Source organism: Hippoglossus stenolepis, chromosome 15, assembly GCF_022539355.2.
Source record: "Hippoglossus stenolepis isolate QCI-W04-F060 chromosome 15, HSTE1.2, whole genome shotgun sequence".
Lineage (NCBI taxonomy): Eukaryota > Metazoa > Chordata > Actinopteri > Pleuronectiformes > Pleuronectidae > Hippoglossus > Hippoglossus stenolepis.
Window position 1 is genome coordinate 13,890,510 of NC_061497.1, and position 24,185 is coordinate 13,914,694.

Below are 24,185 nucleotides of genomic sequence, written 5' to 3' on the forward strand. Positions count from 1 at the left end.
CTATCTCATTTGAATTGAATAAAAAAAAAACAAGCTCAGGTCAGCTATTCAATGACCAGACTTGGGCACGTGTCTGGCAGGTTAAATAGCAGCTGTGCCCCTGAGCACCTTTTGGACAAATGTTTAATCATTTCATAGACTTTGTACAGTACTTTGCATAGTAAACTATAATTTTCTGTCTGAACCCGATCGAGCCAGAGAGAAAACAAACCAAGCACAACCCATCCCAACGGTGAGTCTGAGTGAGATGTTTTCACCGATTACAGCCTACGGGAATGTCTCGAATATCATTTCAAAATAAAAAAAGTGCCAATTTCCACCTCTGAAGAGACTCCATTCTTCCGATCATTTTTATCTGTACATGTATTAACCCATATTCATATAAGTTTGTGTGCTCCCCTTCCAACTCAGTTTTGGGGTTTGGGGAAAGGGTGGCCAGATTTTGTAGTGACGCCCCTGGTGTAAGGTTCCTGGTTTGGGTGAATAATCTGTAATTAAAATAAACGCGGGGACACTGGTCTGTGATGGTTTCCATCGATCTGCTCTGGAAACAGTCCGTCCGCGGCCGCACCACGTGTTCTCCCGGACCGAGTCACGGTGGAAGGGGTTAAAGATCAGCTCAGCCGCGGATCCTCAGCTCTCGTCGCTCCGCGGGCAGCGCTGCTGGCTCGCTGCGATATTTCGGTGGATTCGCTGTGGATTGTGGGAGTCGAGGACACTGCCCAGGCTTGTTCCCGGACGAGCGGAGAGACATTTACCGCCGAGCCCTGTTTCTGTAAGTATACCACGGGTGGGGGGAGGTTGTCACACCGAGGTCGGCCGCTCCTCGTCGGTGGAGCCGCTCCGCGTTCACCGAACCGAACCGTGCCCGCTGCCATGTCGCGTTTCTCCGGCTTAAAGGCCGAGAGAGACCGAGGCTGCCGCCGCTGCTAGAGCCGACAAACAAGGAGGGGAGGAGGCGGAGCGGGAGCAGCCGCCTCGGCTCCGCTGTGCCGGGCGTGTTTCGAGCCGAAAGCCCCGCTGACCTCAACGGGAAAATGTCCTCATGTCGTCGGGCAGCTCGGTTTTACCCGTAGGTCGAGTCTCCGGGTGTGTGGTTCTAACACAGCCGCCGGTGCGAGGCGTCCGGCGGGTTGTTAACATGCGGAAATCGCTGCCCTATCAGCGGAAACAAATGTCCGGTGTGTCGGTGCGGCGGAGCCCACCTGCACCTGGCCGGGCAGGAGGAGAGGACAGCGGCTGCAGATGTTCCAGAGGACACGATGTGATTGTGTTAATATTAAACTGGCTCCGTTAGTGTTTGACGTTGTGTTGATGTGTGTGTATCTGGCCTGTGTCTGATTGACTGGGTCAGCAACACACCGCTAATTGATATCTGCAGCTGCTACAATACAAAAACATAATTTCAATGACATATGATTCATTTGGAACATCATATTTATTATTGTAGTTTAAACCCCAAAATTATAATCCTATGCATATTTTATTTAGATGAAGGACCATTTCTTCTCCATTCACGGAAAATGTCTTTAGTAAAATACCTGTGAGAAAGAATGCTAGCTCTTATTTACATAGATTATAATATTAAAATGATATTATAATAATTATAATCCTTGTTTTGCTTGGATTACATGGAGACTGCACTTTGGCCTCAGGGTCATCTCAACAAAACACACTAAAAACCTCATTCTGGTTTAATTATCCACCAACGTGCCAAATGAATCCCTGTTCTGAATACATTATTTTGAGTTTATTGAGTATTTGGGATAGTTAATGACTTTCTTCTTTTGTGTGATTAGAATAATTTTGTTTCCATAATGCCTTGAGGGTTATTTCTATTAGTGCTGGGCAATAAAACGATATCTGTAATTATCACAATATCTTTTTCAGTTATTTTCTGTTTTCAAAAGTCCAATATACGTATCGGCATAATGCTCATACCTTGTGTAAGCACAGTGAGGAGGTGTAACACATAATTGAACACATCAGATTTGTAAAAATGTTTCACTGTTTATCAAGTGTCTGTCATTCTCTTTATATTTATTGTGATAACTGTTGATATCAGCTGACATAAAAACTTTTAACTTGATACATTTTTTGACCATAACACACAGCCGTATGTTTGATACACATATTTTTTGTCTATCGTGCCTTGTGGCTTATTTCTATGAAGGAATTTATGGCTGTTACCAGAGGTTATACAGGCAATTTTCATTTATGAGTCGATAGAGAAATCTCTGACTATATAAAACCAGGAGGAAGGACCCAGTCGCCGGAACATTGATTTACACTGATAGATATTAACCAGGGACTTCTAAGCCAAAGTGTGTATTAGAACATATTTAAATCTGTTAAAGTAATGTTTAAAAGTGACATTCATTCATCAAGGGATTTAGTTGTCATTAAGGGTATCAAAGTTGAGAACTAACCATATAAGTTTATGATTAATAAAGATAAAATGAACATAAATTAAGTTGTATATTTCCATATTCTGTATGCTGACAGTAATGATTTTATTAACAAGTGTAACATGGGTGTGGAGCTGGGTGTAAAACAGACTTATCAGTTTTTAGGTGTCAAAACGTCTCTAACCTTCAAAAACTAAAGATTGTTTTAAAATGTATTGTCATCTTACAGCTAGAAAAAAAAAGCAGATGTCATACTGTCAGGAATATAACCTATAAGTGTTTTCATTCATACATAATGAATGTAAAAACTAGTTAGTGGTTATGTTTTCAAGCGATTAAGTGATTTGCATCCAGTCACTGTGAGATGAGTGATCAGTAGGAAAACAACATCTCTCTGTTCCATTTCTCTGTTAAACTGTGTTGTGGGAGATAGTTTGTTTATTTTACTCTTTTGTTTTGATTCATCACTTCCTGTGGAGGAGAATCTCACTGAGGCAATTTTAATTTCAGCTTTTAAATTGTTTTATTTTTTTTCTCTATTCCTCCATAGTGAGTCAAGTGTTTGTTTCACCATAGGAAGAAAGTATTATTCCGATTAGTTAATGTTCCCTTGTTAATGTGTCCTTGCAGAGCCTGACACTGGTAGCCGTCTCAGCATCATGTCCAGCCGAGGAGGAAAGAAGAAGTCGACCAAGACGTCGCGGTCCAGTAAGGCAGGGGTCATATTCCCTGTGGGCCGCATGCTGCGTTACATAAAGAGAGGCCTGCCGAAATATCGCATAGGGGTGGGAGCGCCAGTCTACCTGGCTGCTGTACTGGAGTATCTTACTGGTGAGTTTTATCTTTGGAGAGGAGAGAATGGGGAGGTAATGTTAGAAATGTCTTCTAGCATTTTTTCTAAATCTTGGAATGGCAGCTACATTTACGTTTACAGTTACATTCATAAGGACCAACTGAACGTCAGTTTTTCATTATTAATCAGGTTCAAGTAAATGTTCGGAGACATGCTTTTCTAAACTACTCTTGCTCTTCATTAATTATTGATGAAGTCCTCTGATGATTTGTGTTTACTCTTGTAGCCGAGATCCTGGAGTTGGCAGGAAATGCAGCCAGAGACAACAAGAAGGGTCGCGTCACGCCACGACACATCCTGCTGGCCATCGCCAATGATGAGGAGCTCAACCAGGTCAGTTCTGTTCAGTTGATTTTAAAAACACCAGTGTTGTTTCCATTCCATCTCTCATTTACAGAAGAATATTTAGTAAATTTTTTTTCCAGTGCATACAGCACATATTCAGGCTGATTTCCTACCAGTGCGCTAAGTGATTTCAAGTTGTCTGTTTTGTCGTTTTGTTTCAGTTGCTGAAAGGTGTGACCATTGCAGCAGGAGGAGTCCTGCCCAACATCCATCCAGAACTGCTGGCCAAGAAGAGAGGCGCAAAGGGCAAACTTGAGACTCCCGTTGCACCCCCTCCTGAGAAGAAACCCAAGACTGTCAAGAAATCAGCTGCTAAGAAACTGAGCGGGAAAAAGGGAGGAAGAAAAGCTAAGGTAGGGCTTTGTGTGAACAGACCGTTGGGCTGATAAACACAATTAGGTTACAGGTCAACTCAGGAAGTCGAAAAGTGTGTTGTGTTATATCTGAGATTAAGTATTTCATTGGCTGCTTATTCCATGAGTTAACATGACTTTCAAAGTCGTTGCAGTTCACACTACATGATTTGCAATCAGGACTCTTGCAACCGTTCACACTAGACGACTGACTGGGGACAGGGTCATACACACTAAACGATCTTTCACCAGGGGAAACCCCCCGACTATAGTATGTTTGGTCTGCTCTTAGTAGTTGCTGAATCGTCTAGAATGGTTAGCATCCAAAGAGGCTACGTGTCAGCTAACCTCTCAAATCATGTCTTTGAAGAGTTCACACATCGATTGGCAACTGTCGATAGATTTCCTATTTGGCTTTGATCTGGGGCTGTTGTCTGCAAGTTTCAAATTTTTCACAAGAAACCATTAATTGGCTGATCCTAACCCCAGAGCTCTCCATGGAGAGGGGAACAAAAGAAGGACAATATTGATATAGAGAGAAATAAAGTCTCACTTGGTGTCGTCCGTGTCGTCATCAGAAGCCGGGCGAGGTGAGCAAGGCGGCGTCTGCAGACAGCACCACAGAGGGATCTCCAGGCGACAGCTTCACCGTGCTCTCCACTAAGAGCCTCTTCCTGGGACAAAAGGTCAGTTTTCTGTCAACTTAGATAAACGCTAGCTCCAAACAGGTTGATGCAGATTATATTTTAAACTACAGTTTAGTGTGTGTTGAATGACCTTTGTTTGGGGTGAAGCGAAGAAAATGAAGTAATGTCAGGCTAAAATAAGACTTTGTATATTTGCTGTTAACTGATTCTGATTCTCTTTCAGTTGGTTAAAAACATGACAACATATTTAAGAAGTCAAAGGAAAAAGGCCACAGTTGTTTGCCTTTTCTGTCGTGCACATTTGTCTCTCGGTTTTGGAGAAAATTGTAAATCTCATTCTATATTATCAACAAATTATCTATGCATGGATGAATTTATTCTTCTTTAGTCTTTAAGAATCTGACAGAAAAGAAATAAAACAAGCGCTGTGAAGACATCAAACAGTTTTATCTGACCTCTTAATACATCCACATGTTTTTATTTAGTCTATTGTCATCACTTCCTCTTCACAACTGATCCAGATTGATAAAAGAAAGAGATCAAAGATTACATGAAAATGTTTTCTCCATTAATCACCTGTTTTTTCTCAGAAATAAATATGTTTAATGTAAAATACTTTTGAATAAATGTGCTTCCTAACTTCATAAGGGCTTTTAATGCTTCACTGCACTAACTGTAATAGTAGCAACCATGAGTTTTATTTTATTTTTTTATCTGTGTGATAAAGATGTATAATTCATGCTCTGTCTGTGCTCAAACGCACAATCTTGCAAAAGCTTGTGGGTTGTGTAACACAACATGAGAATGAAGGATGATTTTGTGTGGAACAGGACAGGATAGAGAGATGGACTTTCAGGATCTTAATCTGTAGAAACTCTATTTATCTATCTCAATATTTCAGCTCAGGGTTGATTTCAACTTCTGCTGATCTAACTGCATACTTTGCTGTACCATGCATATATTGATTCTGATATTTTATTTATTAGTAATTAATGCAACCTGATGTAACAACACAAACATTTAACAGGTGGTTAATGAGGAACTGGTTCCTTCCTATTACTACAGATTTAATTTTTTAAAGCAGAATGACAGTAATTCCTTGTTTCTGATTCTTGCAGTAAAACTGAAAGTAGCAGTGAAAAAAACCACAACACTGATTTGGTTGCCTTCCTTGATAATAAATACAGTATGTTAACTAGAAACAGTGGGAAACATCACATGATTTGAAATAGAACCTGCAGTAATTGAAAGTGAGCATAGACGTGAGCAGCAGCAGTGTTTGCCTGCTTTCATTATTCGACCTTATCATTAGAAAAATGATGATAATTAATCAAAAATGCAGTTCACCTCCCACTGATTAAGATAATAAATGCATGAATAGGAAGTATGTTTCTTTGCCTATTGTAGAATTAATTTATTTTAACTGCACTTTTCCTGCTCAAGCATTTCCCTTGGTGTATTATTCAGTTTCACGCTTTTCTGTCATCATTACATTCCTTGTCACGACATTTCTCTGGGATGATCTTGGTCTTTCTAATCAAGTCTTAACTGTAAATCCTTGTGGGCAAAAATATCTTGTACGACTAATGAACCTTTGTGCTAACAGGATGTTAAATTCTTAATATTTACAGGGATACCTTGACTTTTTGACTTTTTAGTTTCTCTATATTTTCTCTTTGCCAAGTCTACAGACAGATGTTGAAAACTTACCATTCCTGTCTCTACCTCAGTAAAACAACCAGCCTCAAAACAGAAACTGTGGGTGGGAGTAGGTCATAAACAAACAAAAAAGAGTTTTCTTCATAGTTTCACATTGCAAAGTAATTTTACATCAAACTGTTGGAAACAACAGCTTTGCTCTGGCACCTCAGGACTTTTGGTACCAGGATTCTGAGCTTGTTAATTCAGAAAAAACAGGGCAGAGCTTCAGGCTACTAAATGCTGATAATTGGATTTCAACCAGATGGCTCATATTTTATAGCAGGATTAGTGAATGTGTAACAGTATATCCTTTTCGTCACTCCTGTTGTACTCCAAAACACTAAAACTAAAAGCTGTAAAATAAATATGAACATGTACAAAAACCACACAGAGCCACTCCTGCAGTAGTACTATATAAAACATGTACAATAATTTGCACACATTAGTGCACACAAATATAAGGTATACTCACTCGTCTTAAGCTTTCAGATACGTTTGGTCCGGTTTTGTTATTCATCAAAAAGTCAAGGTGTCCCAATCTGCGGTGTGAATCTGGGTTTTAATGGCTTTGCTTCCTCCCCTCTTCCCTCTCGCTCTCCCTCCTCCCCGGCATGTCCCATCCTCACTCCACCCCTCGTGCCTCCCGCTCCGCAGCTCAACCTTATCCACAGCGAGGTCAGCAACTTGGCTGGCTTTGACGTGGAGGGGGTCATCAACCCCACCAATGCTGAGCTTGAACTTAAAGATGATCTAGGTGAGCTTCCCCCAAGTCCAAACCCCCAACCCCACACCCTCTCTGGCCCTAGAAGGGGTTCGATATTAAAAATCCTTGAATCTCCAAAACTTCACAACTGTGAAATCCTCCGAGAATTAATGAACAATTCCCAAAATAACATTTGAGGCTGGTTCACTGGCTAGAAGAAACACTCTCCTCCAGATTTCTTCATTCACACTGTTGACAACTCGGTTGTTGTAGTTCTCAGTTATGTCAGTGGAAGAGATACTGATGGAATCAACGATATGTCTGACTTTTCTCCAACTCATTAGGACTTTATGAATTTATTCTGACTATTTAAAAAGCAGTTAAAGGTCTGAATAAAATGCAGAAATCACAAAATCACTTGGGCAATAAATTAAACTCCAATAAAAAACAAAGCCATTCTCCAAACTTATTGTCTGTGCAGTGTTAGTTTGAAATAAAAATCCTTGTTAGTCAGCTCTGCAGGAAGTAAACGGACACGATGTCTGTGTTGTTCACAGTGTGAATCAAGACTTATCTTCGATCCCCTCTAACCTCAAGTAATTAACTCAGCTGTTTGGCTTAAAGTGAAGAGTCAAAAGACTGATTTCCTATATTCCCTTTTCCACATATCAATGGAAATCAAGTAAAATATAGAATAATGGGGATATTCAAGGGTTTTTATCAGAGCTCCTGTGAGCGGTGGTTCTGCTTGCTCTTCTGTGTGTTGATGTGTTGCGGTTCATTCCAGGTAGTCCTCCTTTCAGACGGCTGCCAGGCCTTTTGGAATTTTTAATAATCACTAATTTCAGAAACATTCTTGAACTGAAAAACGGCTCCAATTTACAGAAGAAAAACTGCTGCACGTTGCTGCCGCCTGGCTGTGAGGTTGTTCGCCTGGACTGTGACAACTTATGCTCAGTTTAATGAGCCAAGAAATCGGGACGACACAATTAGTCAGAAAACTGATTAAAACAATATTTACGTTCTTTATGTCCTCAGTTTAAAACTACAAAAATTTAATTTGAATATTTTAAAATACGCTCTTGAATCTAGATGCGTGTGTGTGTAAGTATGAACAACACATTTAGGCTAATTTATTCAGTTTTTGAAGTGAATCTGACTAAATGTGAATCCTGCTTCCTAGTTGTATAACGTGACCCACCGTGTCCACAGTGGCCTCCTTGTTTCCTGTCATATCCTCAGGAGAAGGAGCACGCTCACCTTTTGTGTCTTTTCTTCTTCCTTCTTTTTTTTCTTACTGTCTGTCCCATCGTTTTGCTCTGGATCACTCACTGTGTTTTTACCACTGTGTTGTTTGCCTGTTGTTTGTCGTCGTCGTTGTCTGTAGTTGCAAGTTGTCCAAGCCGACATTTCCATCGTGGATAGCGACGCTGTCGTTCACCCGACCAACTCCTCCATCTATACAGGTGGTGAAGTAGGTAAAGGAACTATTGACACCACCGAGACCATGACTGCCTGTCTGCTGTCTCCCTCTCCCTCTCCCCCCTCCCTCTCTCTCTCTCTCTCTTTGTCTTTCTCTTTCTCTTTCTTTCTTTCTTTCTTTCTGCATTTTCCAGATAGTCTTCATCTCAGTCTCTGGACAAACAGCAGCAGCACAGTTTTTATTCTGCATTGTAGGAGGTTATTTATCCTGAGCTCTGCTCTGAAGACGACCTTTTAATCCACAACCCAGTGCCCTTATGCTCCTACTGAAAATGCTTCACTGATGTAATTATGTGATTTGCTGAAACATTGACTGAAAGAATTATTCTGTATCACGAGTGAAAATGAACTTGCAGATCTTTGAAGCGTGCCGGCAGGCAATGTTTTATTTATGCAACGAGGTGCCTCTGGGAAACTCAATTTTCAACCATTTGAAAGTCTGCAGCCAAATAGCTCTGCTGTGTTTTCTATGAACCTGACATGCACAAGAAAAAACTAAATGTGATCATTGTGAAAAGGATAATTTTAATAATCTAGCTTACAACATTAAAAAAGGCTATTGAATGGTGGACGGCTGAAAACTGTTTTCTCAGATGGCTGAATTTCCAATATTTTTATGGACAGAAAATTAAGCATTATCAAAACAATTCCTGCTTATAACTGGGGTCTAATTTTTGAAGCAGACATCTGCATTATTTGTGGTTTTGGTCTGATCCATAGACTGTATATAAAGATGGATGACATGTCTGCACTTCCTCGTGTTATACAAAAATGTAGCCAAAATATACGTGTGATGCCATCTTGCACTTTTGACATTGTTTGGAGCCAAAGTTTGCTAACTAGTGATCGTGGTCTGTAGCCACGGTATCTAGGTTCTACTGTTACACATGCACGATCAGTCTCAGCTGTCAATCATATCTTTTTTTTATAGCATCAAATAACTAATCACAAATCAAACTTACCAGAACTTACCATGTCCCATCCACTTACATGGAGGAGGTGGGTTTTATGACCTGTCATGTCATCCATCTTTATAATTAGTCTGTGGTCCGATCACCCAATTACTCTAATCCAGTAATCCTGCTTCGTGAGACCGGCCGTCATGCATTAGCTTTTACACAATTTTTACAACTTTCCCAAATGTATTAACCAGACTGCAGCACATTTCACGTCATACAAACATAAACCACATCTCCAGCCCGTAAAAGGTCTATGAGCAGAGATAAAGCCCTGAAACATGGGTGGCCCATGTGTTGCTGTTGTACTCTACCCAGTGACAATACACTGGTGCCTCAGCTTAAAAAACGAATGCCCCTAAAGAAAATATGTTATCGTTAAATCAATAATGATCATTAAATATCGTAATCATTAAATATCCAGCACTGTTTGTCAAATAGAAGAGGCAGAAGGAGAAATAGAATCTACGCAGAGCAGTTGCTGATTGCTTCATGTAATCCATACGACTAGCTGTTTATTTCTGTCATCCTAACCCTGAGCTGCTGCTTGTTGTGCCTTTTACCCACTTAACTGAAATGTGGACAATCTGGGACTCACTTCATTTCCTGTGACCTCCGTCCCCTTGACTGTGCTGCTAGTCCAGCTGCTTAGAAACTCCAGAAAGTGTTTGATCCCGAGATCACATCCAAACTCCTGAGGGGTGATCACTGGTCATTCAAATGAACAGATTAATGAAGATTTGCCCATCAAACCATTAATAACTATAGAATGAGCTGTTGAACTTCTGCTTGCTCGTAGAGCTTTAACCTCTAACTTTTCTTTAAAAGGCTGACATTAACTTTATCATGTTTTTCTCCCCTGCCTGTTTTTTTTATAATATGTCAGCCAGAGCATTCATTCCTCTGGCTCTTGTGGACTTGAATCACCTCTCTCCTCTTTAGTTTCCTTTGTGGCTTCTCTCTTTAGCTCTGAGTAAATTTCGAATAGAGTTACTGACTCACGTGGAACAACTTCTATCAAAATAAGGAGGAAAGAAACGGCCGAATTAGCTTCCCCAGGGGGCTCGTAACATCATTCACCTAAATTGATTCCTGGACTGATATACTTGAAATATGTGAGCAACCAAGGTGAACAGAGGTTTTATATTCTCATTGATACCAAGATCTGCACCATCCTCTCCCCTTTACTCTATATTCTCTAGTTTGAGACTGGAAGAAAATACCCTGAGTCCACTGTTAACAAGCTGGTATGTGAGGACATAGGGAAGTAATTAGAGATTGTTGCTTTAATACATTCATTTAACTAACTCACAATGAGTCATTTGGAAAATAGCAGCACTTTATGAGATGTTTCCTGAGTCTCTCAAATACAAGAACAGAATCTCAACGTGTTGCACGAGAGGTGTTGAGCTCAGAGACTGAGAGAGAGGCCAGATGAGATGATTGACAGCATTGTTGTCTGCCTGACTACCTGTCTGTCTGTCTGTCTCCATGTCTGCTTTCTTGCCTGTCTGTCTGTGTGTCTGTCTGTGTGCATGACATCACCTCTGCAGTTTCCCTGCTGTGCATCTGTCTGTCTGTCAGTGATACATGAGGATGTTTTCACCTCAGTCCTGTCTCCCCTCACAGGCTGTGCTCTGGAGAAGAAGGGAGGGAAGGAGTTCACTGATGCTGTGCAGGAGCTGAAGAAGAAAAATGGCAATCTGGAGGTGGCTGGGGGTAAGTGCACAAAGCAGACAAAATCAGCAAAGCGGGTGGCAAAGATTTTTATTATACAAAAAGCATTTTTGACAAACGTTTCTTGAAGTTCTGGTTTGGAATCTGGTTATAAATCGACCTTTATTTCGGTATGGCTCTGCTATCATGACCTTTAGGGCTGCAACGTACAATTGTCCATAATATACAAATGTTACTGTCATATATAAAATAAAGCATCAAACCCTAACGTTTGAGAAGCTGAAACCTGCAATTATTTGGCATTTTTTGCCTGGCATATCACTGAAAAAATTTGTCAATCATCAAAATACCAATTGATTGTTAATCGTTGCAGGGCTTAATTTATACATTATAAAATTCAAGCAGATTATATCCTTATGTTACCAGCCCATATTGAACAGGTACCTACTGTTGGTTATGTAGGTTTGGCTTTAGCTAAAGCAACAATAGGCCTGATTTTGACAAATTATGTTCTAAATTTAAACTCACAATGATGTGACATGCTCGGTATTTGTATGACAGACGATGAACAGGTTTGTGAGACTTTAAGTTTCAGGGTGTGGGTGACAACTACCTGCTGTTAGAACATATTTAGATTTGTTCCAGTATGTTTTTGTTTTTTTTAGACGCCATCGATAATTTGAAACTTTGTTTTATAACAAGAGTAGAAGCTTGGCCTATTTGTTTCTGCTTGTCTTTCTAAACTTTCGTATCCACTTGAGAAAAATATACCACGTTCAGAACCTTTTTTTCTATTTCGCAATCTGCCTCAGCAGTCGGCAACACTGACTTTCCTCCAATGTCACCACTGAAGGGGCTGGAGAGTCCATATTGATTCACTCAGGCACCACACCCAGCTCCTCTGACAGTGATGTCAGTAACCCTCTATACATACACACACACACACACACACACACACACACACACACACACACACACACACACACACACACACACACACACACACACACACACACACCAACTGCTTGAACATACAGCAAATCCAGCACATTGAGCAATCAACCATTTGGTTGTGGACACAAAGATTTCACACACTTATTCATTATTGTTCCGAAGCCTAAAGCTTTATCTTGCATCTAGTGCAAAGTAGCTCAGAGCACAATGCAAATGTCTTTGTTTCAGAGCGACACAGTTCAGAACTTCCTGTTCAGTGTCCAAGTTATTTAAATAGCAAATGCAGTGGTGTCATCTGAGAACCCATGGACATGTTGGTCTAAAAATTTGGTGTGGTCAGGTGCATTCTGGGAGCACTGCTATTTTAAAATAAAAAGTAGTCTCTCTATTTGACCAGAGAAATTGAATGAACCATTTCACTTCATTAATATCGTTGCCATTGTAATAACATTATGTTATTACTACCAGCAAAATTAGTTTCCTTGACTTCAAACATTATATCGTTGGAGGCAAAGACGAGCGATCATGTGAGCAGCTTCCGCTTATTTTCTTCTTCTACTGTTTAATGCTGTCTCAACTTCTTTGGCTATTGGTCCGAAAGTCTGGTAGTTTTCTCACTGCAAACAATTCGAACCATGCCTCAGTCTGATCTAGAATGAGACCACCTCTTTAAATTGCACAAAATGTTGGTCCTGTGATCTGGACCGGGGTCTAAGGCCCCTCTCACACCTGTTATATTGGTTCGAAATAAACTGAAAAGTCAGAAGTTTGGGACCAAAGAAGGAAGGTGTGAAAGCGCCCTGAGAGACTAAGCACCACCCCTCTGAACCATGTGCCTGGCAGTGCTGCACAGTGGATTTGGACCATCTGCTCAGATCATTAAAAATCAAACCCTAAATGTTGCTGAACTTTATCTTTGACCTTCTGCAGGACCGAGAACTGCTTCTTATATGCCAGAAACTAAATTTAGTAAAGAAGTCAATGCTTGGATATTTCTGTCATGAAACTGATCAAAGATATTTAGTACTGGTCTGTAATCTTCTCTGTGACCTGAGTGTAAATTTACAGACATTAGTCTTCAGAGAGCCATATTGTTTGAGCCCAGATTATTTTATGCTCCAGCCCATTTGTCTCCACTTGTTCTCTTCATCCTTCTCTTACTCTTTCTCCATCTGCCTCTGTCATTATTCATCACACACTCTCGCGTTTTCAAACACTCCCCACCTTCACTGCTGCCCTCTCTCACATCCAGCCAAGTTAGCTCAGCGTCCTAATCCCAGTCTCTGCGTGCAGCTCATAAATAGATTACCAGGGGACTGAACACCGAGCCAGCAGAGCCTGCAGAGCCTGCCTGTGATTTCTGGGGAACTGGATCAGCCAAACGGTCACTGTGACCATGCAGCCGTGAAAAAAAAAAAGTTCTTCAAGATGTAAAGTATTTATGCATCTGGATTTTTGTGCGCAAACTTCTCAGTTTCAAAGCCAGACAGGGACCAGAGTTATTCATGCAGAAGCAGAATTTAAGATGTGATCTGCTGTCTCTGTACTACCAGCTTGTGGCGTATTGACTTCTTGTTTTATTTGTGGTTAAAATGATAAAGATTAAATCTCTGTCAGATTTTCTTCTCATTAGGCAGCAAATGGTCACATAACAATGAATGATGCAACACAGTTGAAGCTATACGCCAATTGTTTCCTTCATTTGAGACTCAGTGATCCCTGATCAGTGGTGGGAAATTAGCCAAAAGTAAGTTTGACATGAAATCTCTGTGCAGATTTACTCTGCAAGTTGAGTTGGAAAATAAACAGAACTTTACAGTACAGATTTTTTTTTTATTCAGAAAAGTTATTTCTCAGCTGTATTTGCTGAACACAGTTAATTTTGGTGTGGATCCAGGAACTTCTTCTTTATCACATTTTGTGATGGGGTGTTTGCAATTTGCTGCAAAGCCAAATAAAAATGTAGTGAATTTAAATGTGGTTTAATAAGGGGACTGTTGGGCCTTGGAGGAAGTATGTGCTCTACTGGGATCTATTTTAGTATTCTTTATTTTTCTAACAATATTATAGTTTTCCATCTCCCTGTCAGGTACAACCACAACACTGTTGAGAGACGTACAGTAATAATGTTTTGTTGCTGCTGCAAGGTTTAGTTTTTGTATGGGGAAATGGTGTCTTCTTTCTTTTGAAAAAGTTGGTCATATTCATAAGCTTCTACATCCAAGAGGCTTAATTGACAGAAAAGAGCTGTTTAAACTTCATCAACAGAAAGGTTTGATTGACAGGTGATCTCCAGAGGGGCCGTACCCAACCGTTCCACCGACCCAAACCATAAAACAACGTTGAACTTTGCAAACGCTCCTCTAAACCGTAATCATTATCATCATCATCATCATCCTCCTCATCACAGACCTTTCCTCCCCCCTGGGTCTCGCCCTGCTGTGTGAAGTCTCTCCATGCTCTCTGTGTTCCATCTGGAAACCAGCTCGTCCTCTGATTTGACTCCAGTCCAGTGCTGCGTTCACTGTGGACTAATAAACTCTGTCTGGAGACTTTTCTCACTTCACAGCGCCAGGGGGCTTTGGCTGAATTACTCTGTCTACAGTCGCCAGTTTGATGAAGGACTACACTAAAATGTTTCAACTCCAGAAAACAGACTGTTCTCGTCTTCTCTTTCTTTTGTCCTCTCCTTGTCTTCACTGTTCCTCCTTTTCTTCTCTCCTCTCATCCTGTCTGGAGAAGAGATTTCTGCAGCCCACCTCGCTGTAATACCTCGGTCAAACCATTTTAAGCTTGAGGAGATTTTCTGCATACATTTTCCACAGAGCAGCATCCCAGGGCTTCAAACTCAACTTTTAGGCTTTCAGTTGTGACACAACTCGTTACTGTTGCTGATTTTTACAGTAAATGATGGTCGGACACGTGAAAATCCAGCAGCAGGCCAGGTCAGACAACAATTTTGTTAAATGTGATGCTGTTGCATCAGAAACAAGTCGTAAAAATGTATATTTAAGATACTGATTTCACAAACTGTGTAGTTTGCAGGTGAATTCCACAAATGATGCCACATTTCTCCTGTTTCCTGCCTCTTTTTGGTCTAATAGATGAATCTCATCCAGTTTCTTCTCTTTTATATAGTGATGTTGTACAATATATAAAATATAACTTACTGACCGTGGACATTTGATGACTAATGTATTTTAAGACTGATGGGATTCATAGATTAATCATTTTATATCGTATCATAGATTCAATCATTCCATTTACCTAAAATTTCAGGTTTTTGCCAAAAATGTGACTCGCTTATTATTAATAATGAGGATGTGCTGCTTTTCATACATTATATCATTGCAATGTGAATTTCTTTTGCTTCTGGACATTTTCTCAAACAAGTCTGGAGATGTCACCTTGGATTCTGGGAAATTGCGATGTGACGTTGTTCACTGTTTCTTGACGTTTTATAGACTAAATAATAATTGATAAATCAAAAAGGAAAAGTAATAGTTCACAATCACAAACCAAATTAGTTTCATAACAAACACTAAACATGTTCTTATTTTCAAACATGCAATTTTACATGCGTTGCTGTTATGTCGAAATATTTGCACTCACATTTTTGACTCCTCTTTCTCTGCATGGTGTCCGTCTTCCCTTCTCAGCTCTCTAACCGTTCTCCAACCTCTCTTCTCTCCGTCCCTCAGCTGTGTTGTCCGGCGGCTTTGGCCTTCCTGCGAAGTACGTCATTCACTGCAACAGTCCAGGCTGGGGCTCCGACAAGTGTGAGGAGTTGCTGGAGAAGACGGTGAAGAACTGCCTGGCTCTGGCCGACGAGAAGAAACTCAAGTCTGTGGCCTTCCCCTCCATCGGTAGTGGAAGGTAGGAAAACAAAAGATGAGCACAGATAAAAGCTCACCTGACATGTAATGAACCATGTAGTTGTCAAGTATAAAAAAATGTAATAACTGACAATAAGCTGTTTCTTCATAAACAACCAGCCTGTTACACATTCTGCAAATCACTAGTTGATGCCGATCTTTCTTAGTCTAAACCTGGAAGTGGTTTTCTCAGGATAAATTGAAATCATTTCGGTGATCATGACTTTTCATTTAGCGCCATCATCAGGTCAAAATTCATTTTTGTCCAATACTTTGGTTTATGATCACACATCAGCCTCAGCTGTATTTTGCATTTATAAGCAAATGTTACATAGCAAATATCATAAACAGAGATTGTGAACATGGTAAGATGATAATCCTTAACATTTAATAATAATTATAATACATTTCAGTTATAGAATATTTTTTATTATAGTAAATGTACATGTATACATTCTACAATTCCCCTCTCACCAAATTGATTGTGCACATGGGTTGTCGTACAAGTGCACACATTATCCCGCTAAATCTGTTTTTATAGATTCCACCTTTTGCTTGGGAAATGGCGTTTATCTCTTCCTGTGAAGTAAGCAGGTTAAACAGGTGCTTTATAAGCAGGTTTAACAGGCCCTATTAAAGTAGGCCATCGGTCGTACGTATTCAAACTATTATGTCAAAGTCACATTCCAGTCAATAACAGTGACAAGTTAAAACTGCAGCTCACTAAGTGTGTTTGTACTTCTCTGTCAGGAATGGTTTCCCTAAGCAGACGGCAGCCCAGCTGATCCTTAAGGCCATATCCAGCTACTTCGTGTCCACCATGTCTTCCACCATCAAGACCGTCTACTTTGTGCTGTTTGACAGCGAGAGCATCGGGATCTACGTGCAGGAAATGGCCAAACTGGAGACGAGCTAAAAGAATCTGGAGCGTCCTCCTCCTCGATTCCCCCCCCCACTCTGTTTTTTCCTGCGAGGAAATAGGAAGGTGTTTACTAGTAATATGTTTAATATGAAGAGAAGAAGAAAAAGAAGAATCTTTCTAAAGGCCGGGAACTTGATTTTGCATTATGTGCGTATTTTTCCTATTTTGTTCTAAATTTCTTATTTACTTGTCACCACTGGCATTTAAATGTAAAAGTGCACTGTTCATTCTCCAGCCTTTTATTACTAACAGTGGCACACGAATCAGATTCAACAAGTGAGAAAGCTCACTGTAAGATTTCATTTTCATTATAAAAAAAAAATATGCTATGAGGTAGCTACACCTCAATTACACGGCTTCCAGAGAAGTCAGATGAATACGGGTTAATGCATGTGATGGCAGTAAAGATAATAACGACAGCTATTCTCGTTCTCTCGAGTTCAAAAACACACAACACTTAATTACGTGTATTTTCTGGTGTCAATTCTGCGTTTTGGAACATCTCTGTTATTGGTGCTGTATACTGGAAAAAGTCAAGCCTAAAGAAAAGTTCAGTTTGTTTTACTTTGGTCTTCAGGAGACTCATATAAACAGAATTATAGAAAGAGTTTTTGTTTTTGTGTTGTGTGTCACATATTCCTCTTTTTGCCTTTTGTTTCCACAGGCAAAACATGTCTTCTCAGTGTGCTGCAGAGACCTTGACTTTCCAAAAAAAAATCATAATTGAAATAAAAATAAAATAGACTAATTGCAATGTAAATACTCATATATTATATACTCCTGGTACCAGTGCAATCAATATACTGTAAACTGAAAACTAGTTTGTTTTCATTTACAGTAAAAATCTATGATATCAAATAAGAGAATGGAGGTTTTTGCAGGGCACTTGGTTTATATTGTGTGTTCTTATGTGTTTATATAGATGGAGTATTTGTGAACTGTTATAGCAAATTATTGGACTGTAACATAGATTTTTATTTTCTATTTTAATTTGCACACAGATTCTAAAAGGCACAGGTGATTTGAAGAAAAAAAAATGTAAGAGATTGTTTTTGTTGTGTGTTTTGTCTTTGTTAAGCCATAAAACTAATGTTCTCATTTTAATGCAAGTCCAGAGGCTCGCTCATCTGTTGGCTTCGGTTTCATTCTCTTTAACTCAACCCGCCACTAGGTGGCACCCTGTAATCAAGAATTGGATTTTTTTCACCTCAGCCATTTTCTGTGCAGCAGCAGGCCTCTTCACTCAGACTCTGGTCGATTTGAGTTGGATTTGAATTGAGAATGACGGACGTGTACAAGGAATCAGACTGATCTGCTGCATTTGGACTTTTCAACGTTCTAACTTTCTTATGAAAAAAACAAAACAAAATGTAAAATGCTTTCTAAAGAATTGATTCTACAAAAGGTCTGTACACACTCCGGTAATAAAATACCTTTAAAAACATTGTTTTTGTTCCTTGTGAGTTTATGAGATCATGTATTGTTCCATACAGACCCTCAGGATGCTGCCAGGAACTGTGAGCCTCGAAATCAAATAAGCGCGTGTGAGAGTAAAGATTCATTTTAAGAAATGTCTTCGTCTCTCAGAGAATAGTGTGTATGCAAATGTGTGTGTTTTTGTGTGTGTGTGTGTGCAATGCAAGGAGAAATCCATCTCCACCGTTTTAGCACAATTTGAGGCCTTTTCAGAAGAAATGGTGGAGGGATGTCATGCTACATTTATTTGATTTGACTGAAAGCCACAGTCAAAGCCTCAGGATCGTGACTCAGCCTCCAGCTCTAGACGTGTGTTTTTTCTTTGCTGCAGCTACGAGGCCCAAAGGGTCTCACAACGAGAAAACAAAGACTTTCTGAAGAGAAATCTATTCTGTTATATTCGTTTGGCTTTAGGACTGATTTAAGTTAAGAAAGGCTTAATGGATCTTAATGTGACATTTAAACTATTAGTTTGGGAGGACTGTGTTATTTTCAACAGCACATAGTTGCATCAAAAGCAATCAAACTCCAGACGTCTCTTAATTAAACCAGAAAAACAAAAACAACATCTCAGAACAAGATTGCGTCCAATACTCACTCGGCTTTTAGCTCCGTTTTAGTCTCCACCAGCTCCTGAGAGAAATGTCTGGCTCTTAAGCTGCTAAATCCTTCACTGTGTTCACGAGTGCGTCACTAACTTTGTCTATCAAGAATAAACAGTGCCCTGTTTGGGTTAAATCTACACTGATAAAAGAGGTGAGTTAATTGAAACAGGTTTCAGGCCTTTAAATCAAAACTATGAATCAAGAGATGTTGTTTATTAAGCTCTGAAATGAAGTTCGTATATCTGCCTTATTAAAGAAGTCAAGTTATTCAAGTTGCCTTTATGGGGGAAGTTTCCTTTGGTGAGTAATTTTCTTCTCAGTCTTACGGTGACAGATCAGCAAAACATTAGTTGTTTTTGCAGACATTCACCAATGACGTGTGAATTCTCAGAAAACTGCTATTGATATGTAAACTGCATCGAAAATGTGGAGGAACGAACCTTCATGAAAGCATCATATTGTTGCAGTTCTTTGACGACAAATACAGACTGATGACTATCAGCCTTTAAAGGCCCAATCTGTGTTTTTTTAGACCATACAGAACAGAGAGTATTATTCATGACATGAGGCAAGACTTTCAAATATTGACAAAAAAACCCCCTACAGGCTTATTTTGCTTCTGAGTATATTACTGAAGCAATACTTTTCCTTGTAGCTTAGATGCGGTTATTGTCTCGTTTAAGTCGCTGTGTCTATATTTGCAAATCATCATCTAAGGTTGGGGTTATAGTAGTTTAAGTTGTGCGATTTATTTTTTGTTCAGTCTCTTTTTCATAGTTTTGGCCAATCACGTATTCCTCTTGGTAATATTGAACCCATCAAAGTTGTTGTTGGAACGTCACTATGAAAAGTCAGATGATCAAATAGACAAATGTAGTAGGTTTAGATTAATAAAAAAAAAATTTTGGAGGTAAAACCAAAAGTGACTGCCCCTGAGATGTTGGTAATCATCCAAACAGTAAATCCAGTGGCTTGTTTTTCATTTTCTCTCACACATAAGTTTGAATAACCCAACAACTTTACAAAAAAACCTGTCTTATCGTCCTTTCCCCCCCTGATTTCAGTATTATTACTGATAGAAATAATGACCAAAACTAAAAAGAACAACAGATGTAATTTATCCTCTGCAGAACAAATGTGGAGTTTAAAATGGAGGGTATGTGCGGCAGGTCTGGGCAGCAGTGATCCCGCCTGGTCATCAGACAGTGCCGCGGCCTCGGCCTCAGCCTCAGCCCGGGGCTACATGCTGGCAGGGTACTGGGGAGTCAGAGGGGGGTCAGTTTCCCAGCCATCCAGGGAGGCCGGGACCTGAGACCTCCTCTGAGGGCGCCCATCTGACGCCTAATCCCCAGGAAATACAGGCAGGTTTCACCCCCCACACCCGCCCTCCACCTCTCCCATTTGCTTTCCCTCCATCCCATCATCCATCCCACCATCCCTCTCCGCTTCTCCTCGCAGGGCAGAAAAGCCCCATAAATTCAAAGCATCTGTACGGGCAAGGGCCAATCCGAGGGCCGCCTTTCCCAGAGCCCGCGCAGATGAAATTTTATTCTTTGCACGAAAAAGTTACAGGGGGGAGGGGGGGAGGAAAAACAGAAAATAAAGTAAAGCAAACAGTGGGGGAAGATCAAGGAGGAGAGGAGACGCGGGGTAAGGCGCTGGTCATCAGAGATCTGTCCGGCGTTCCAGTGTGTTCGTAATAAGAAAGTAATACTAGGTTCTTTATGCCTGTGAGACCTGACCCGAGCCCGATAACAACAACAGCCTGCGTCAAACTGCTACTGCTCTCGGACATTTGCTCTTCCAGTCTAAGTGTAAGAACGACCTGTAGTAGTGGATTAAGTGGGTCGAAGAAAAGGCGAAGTTTATCACTCTCGTTATTTTACGAAACTGTCAATAAAAACTGACAGAGTGGCTTTTTCAATCAAGACATTTTAAAATCTAGTACAAAAGCATTTCTCATCTGGATTTAGCATAACACTTCAGATGCCTTTTTTATTTTAGTCAATTCTTTGTAATGTGACAAAAATTTCTAAGAAAAATAAATCTGTTTTTTAAGAGAGGCCAATCAAAGCAGCTTAAACACTCACACTGTGGGTAAAAAATACAATGCAGCATAAATAGGATAATAAATCTGTCCCACGCAACACAACAGAGCACTGAGCTTATCTTATTAGAGTGTACAGGATGTCGGTATCTCAATTCTCCATTAAAACATCAAATGAATAAGAATAGCACTTAGAGGGCGAATCTCTGCCAAGGTCCAACAGTCCCCTTACGGAATCACATTTAAATTCACTAGATCCAGATTTTCATTTGGATCTGCACCCAATTGCAAACACAACTTTCTTTTAAACATTTGAAGTCACCATGAGTAAATATTTCAGATTATTTTAGTTCAAATGTAAGTAAATTTAATGCACTGTTTGATTTTTATAGTCTTTGCAGTTTGTACACAATAAATCTACATATAGCACTTTTTGGTATGAACAAGAAGTCTTGCAAATTGTGCAACTTTGAAAAAACTTCGGAAATTGAATGTACCCCCCCCAAAAAAGCAAAAGGTTTTTACAAAAATAGTGATATTTACATTTTGCTTTTCATTTTTCCAGTACAAACACGCATACATGCTCTGAATCTGTATGTTGTGTGGAATGAAGACTCAGCTTATGTCTCCTTTAACCTCCAAGTTGACCCCTAAAACCCCCCCAGGACCTCGCTTTGAGAAAACCTGTGCACCAGACTATCCTGCTCATGTTAGAATAAGTTCATAAAAAGCTCCTAATCCCTCTGCGGTGAAACTGTTTTTTAAGTTGAGAAGGAAATAAAGCCTCTGTGAAGTGTATTTGTGAGCGTGGTTGGTGTTTTTGTGCTTCTCAGCGACGGTCAAACTGTTGCTTTTGATTGTTTGTTGGTCAGAGCCGTGTTTCATGTGGTCCAGCACAAAATCGCAGGCAGAAATTTGATCATTTGCAAGGACTCAAATGATGGATTTACACATGTGCGAGAGAAAAATCAGGATCTGACCTCATGTGACCCAAATCAGTTATTTTGGAAAACTGTGTGCTCCGTATCGACCTGACGCAACTAGAATGAGACAGAGTGTGAAACATTCTGGCTGAAAAATTCACTCGTCACTTCCTGTTTCTCATATTTCACTTTCCTGATGTTCTCAGCTGCCTGCCAGCGCGGCATCATGGGTGAATCTCATCTCATCTGAAAACAAAACAGAACGTTTCACGAGATTTTCAGGAGAAGCTTCAGTTGTAATAAAAAATACATCTCTCTTCACCTTGGGACCCGATTTAAAGCATTTTATGATATTAAAAAGGTTCAACAACTTGGCTAGAGGTGAACACACACCTCAATGAAATCTCTCTCAAGAAACACTCATCGACTGAATTTTCCCAACGGTAAATGTAAATTTGTCAGCATCTGTGTTTTCCAGATGTTGAAATGTGAACGCAATCAGTTCTTGGCGCTTTTTCTTCGGCATTTTCCAACCGTATCACTGGACACAACGTTGATTTTGGCTGATTCTGCAAAACCACCATCACGTTCAATTATATTTTTTTAACTTTCAATGCCAGCCTCCTTTAAACATATGTTCTCCACTGGATTCTGAAGTGATGGGGTTCTATGTGAAAAAAAAATATATATATATTCTCGGCCAAAGTTTGAACACTTTTGGTTATTTCACAAGAGTTTTTTTCCTCTTCTCACATCCTGCCCACTTCAAACCAGCGAGTCAGATGGTAGCAATATACAGCTCAGAATCTGATGGCAGCTGTTGCTATTTGCTTATAGCCTTGGAAAAAAAAAAGCTGCTGTCAATCGAATCTGATCAAACCACGTCTACACAGCTCTGATGAAGCTAAATGTTGCCTTTTAAAACCACCCTCAGTGATTTGATATTGAGTTGTACACTCGTGTTGTTATCTTGTTTTTATTTTTCATGGTTTTAATCGACTATCTTTTTATGTACAGTAAGTTATCTCTTTGTATGTAAAAAAAAAAGAATCAATTAAGTGTCATTTTGATTATTGTTCATTCATGTACTGATATTTTAGGTTAAAGAGAAATATTTAAGGTTTAATACCGAGATTTAAATCACCTACTTCTACAGTAACACCTGACGTGGTTAAGGATTAAGTTCATGGAAAACAATTGTGATGATTTGGCAAATAACATGTCATTAAGGAGGCTCCAATAAATATTTGTTATCTCATCTACACTTATCTTATGTGTAGGGCGGCCCGCTGGCACCTGCTCCCTACACACTGTCATTTAATGTTCAAATGTACGGCGGCCACAGGTTCACTTCCGACCCTTTGTTGCACGTCTTTCCTTCTACCCATTTCACATGTGCTGTCCTGTCAATATAACGGCAAAAATACCTTAAAAATATAAAAGACGTCGCTCGCAATGAGAATGTATCGCATGAATCTTTTTAGAGTTTCAGTTCGTGCTTCATCGCTCTAATATTGTCAGAGCTGCTTTCTGCAGATGAAGGATAATGTTGCTTCATGACCGCAGGATAAATAAGCAACTGTTTGCCAGGAAGCTCTGATCATCATCCTTCAAAGGTGGTGATATGTCAACACAACTTGTTTCCACTGCCCAGAAGTGGCCAATTACAAGGCATTTGTTTAAAAAGAACATGTGTAATGAACTAAACCTCTGCAGAAAGATGTTTGATCTTGCTGTAAAAGCCAGGGTATGCTCAGTCACACCATATTTTGTACATCTAATCGGCGTCGGTTTAAAAAGTCACACTTTCGCCAGTATCTGTGCACAACAACTACAGTAAGTGAGGGAAACTTTGAGCTCATGGCTAAAAAACAAAACAAAATAGAACTTCAAGTGTTTGTACTGATCATTGACATTGATGGACGACGTGAGATGTCCAACATAATTCCGAGGGAGTCTTTTAATACTCATTCAACGCCACCCTCACTGCACAACATGCAAACTCCATCCTGCGTCAGCACTGAATGTTGGCGGTAGATTTAACGCTAATGCTGAATAATCCAATGAGAATTCCTAGAGGGACCGGGATGGCATTTCAACAGGTTACTAAAAAAGGAAGCTAGGCTGTGCTCCTATGGCCTAACGTGAGCCTGTGTCCCTTAATCCCATGATTCACAACCATTAAACAAGGCTAAAGAGGGGATATCCAACATCTGCCCAACACGGGGGGGGGTGCCACCATCCCCACTCTGTCACCT

General features: G+C 40.0%; 1 protein-coding gene across 4 annotated transcripts; it reads left to right on the forward strand.

The window, feature by feature from the left end:
* Window positions 1-570: 570 nt before the first annotated feature.
* Window positions 571-18,320, forward strand: LOC118122065 (core histone macro-H2A.1). 4 transcript variants are annotated; one of them, XM_035178507.2, is made up of 9 exons: window positions 571-775; window positions 3,039-3,239; window positions 3,488-3,594; window positions 3,768-3,959; window positions 4,541-4,645; window positions 6,962-7,061; window positions 11,078-11,167; window positions 15,781-15,955; window positions 16,705-18,320. In XM_035178507.2, exons 2-9 carry the CDS (start codon window positions 3,068-3,070, stop codon window positions 16,868-16,870), a joined length of 1,107 nt encoding a protein of 368 aa, XP_035034398.1. In that variant the 5' UTR covers window positions 571-775; window positions 3,039-3,067; the 3' UTR covers window positions 16,871-18,320. The 4 variants fall into 4 exon arrangements, with proteins under 4 accessions (XP_035034398.1, XP_035034401.1, XP_035034397.1 ...); XM_035178510.2 differs by lacking the exon at window positions 6,962-7,061 and adding an exon at window positions 8,398-8,488 and having other exon boundaries at window positions 577-775; XM_035178506.2 differs by having other exon boundaries at window positions 578-775; window positions 4,538-4,645.
* The last annotated feature ends 5,865 nt before the right edge of the window (window positions 18,321-24,185 follow it).

Coding starts and splice junctions, on each gene's coding strand:
- LOC118122065 (XM_035178506.2), top strand. CDS start 3,068: ATGTCCAGCCGAGGAGGAAAGAAGAAGTCGACCAAGACGTCGCGGTCC. Junction 3,960..4,537: donor AGGGAGGAAGAAAAGCTAAG/GTAGGGCTTTGT, acceptor TGTCGTCATCAG/AAGCCGGGCGAGGTGAGCAA. Junction 11,168..15,780: donor CAATCTGGAGGTGGCTGGGG/GTAAGTGCACAA, acceptor TCCGTCCCTCAG/CTGTGTTGTCCGGCGGCTTT.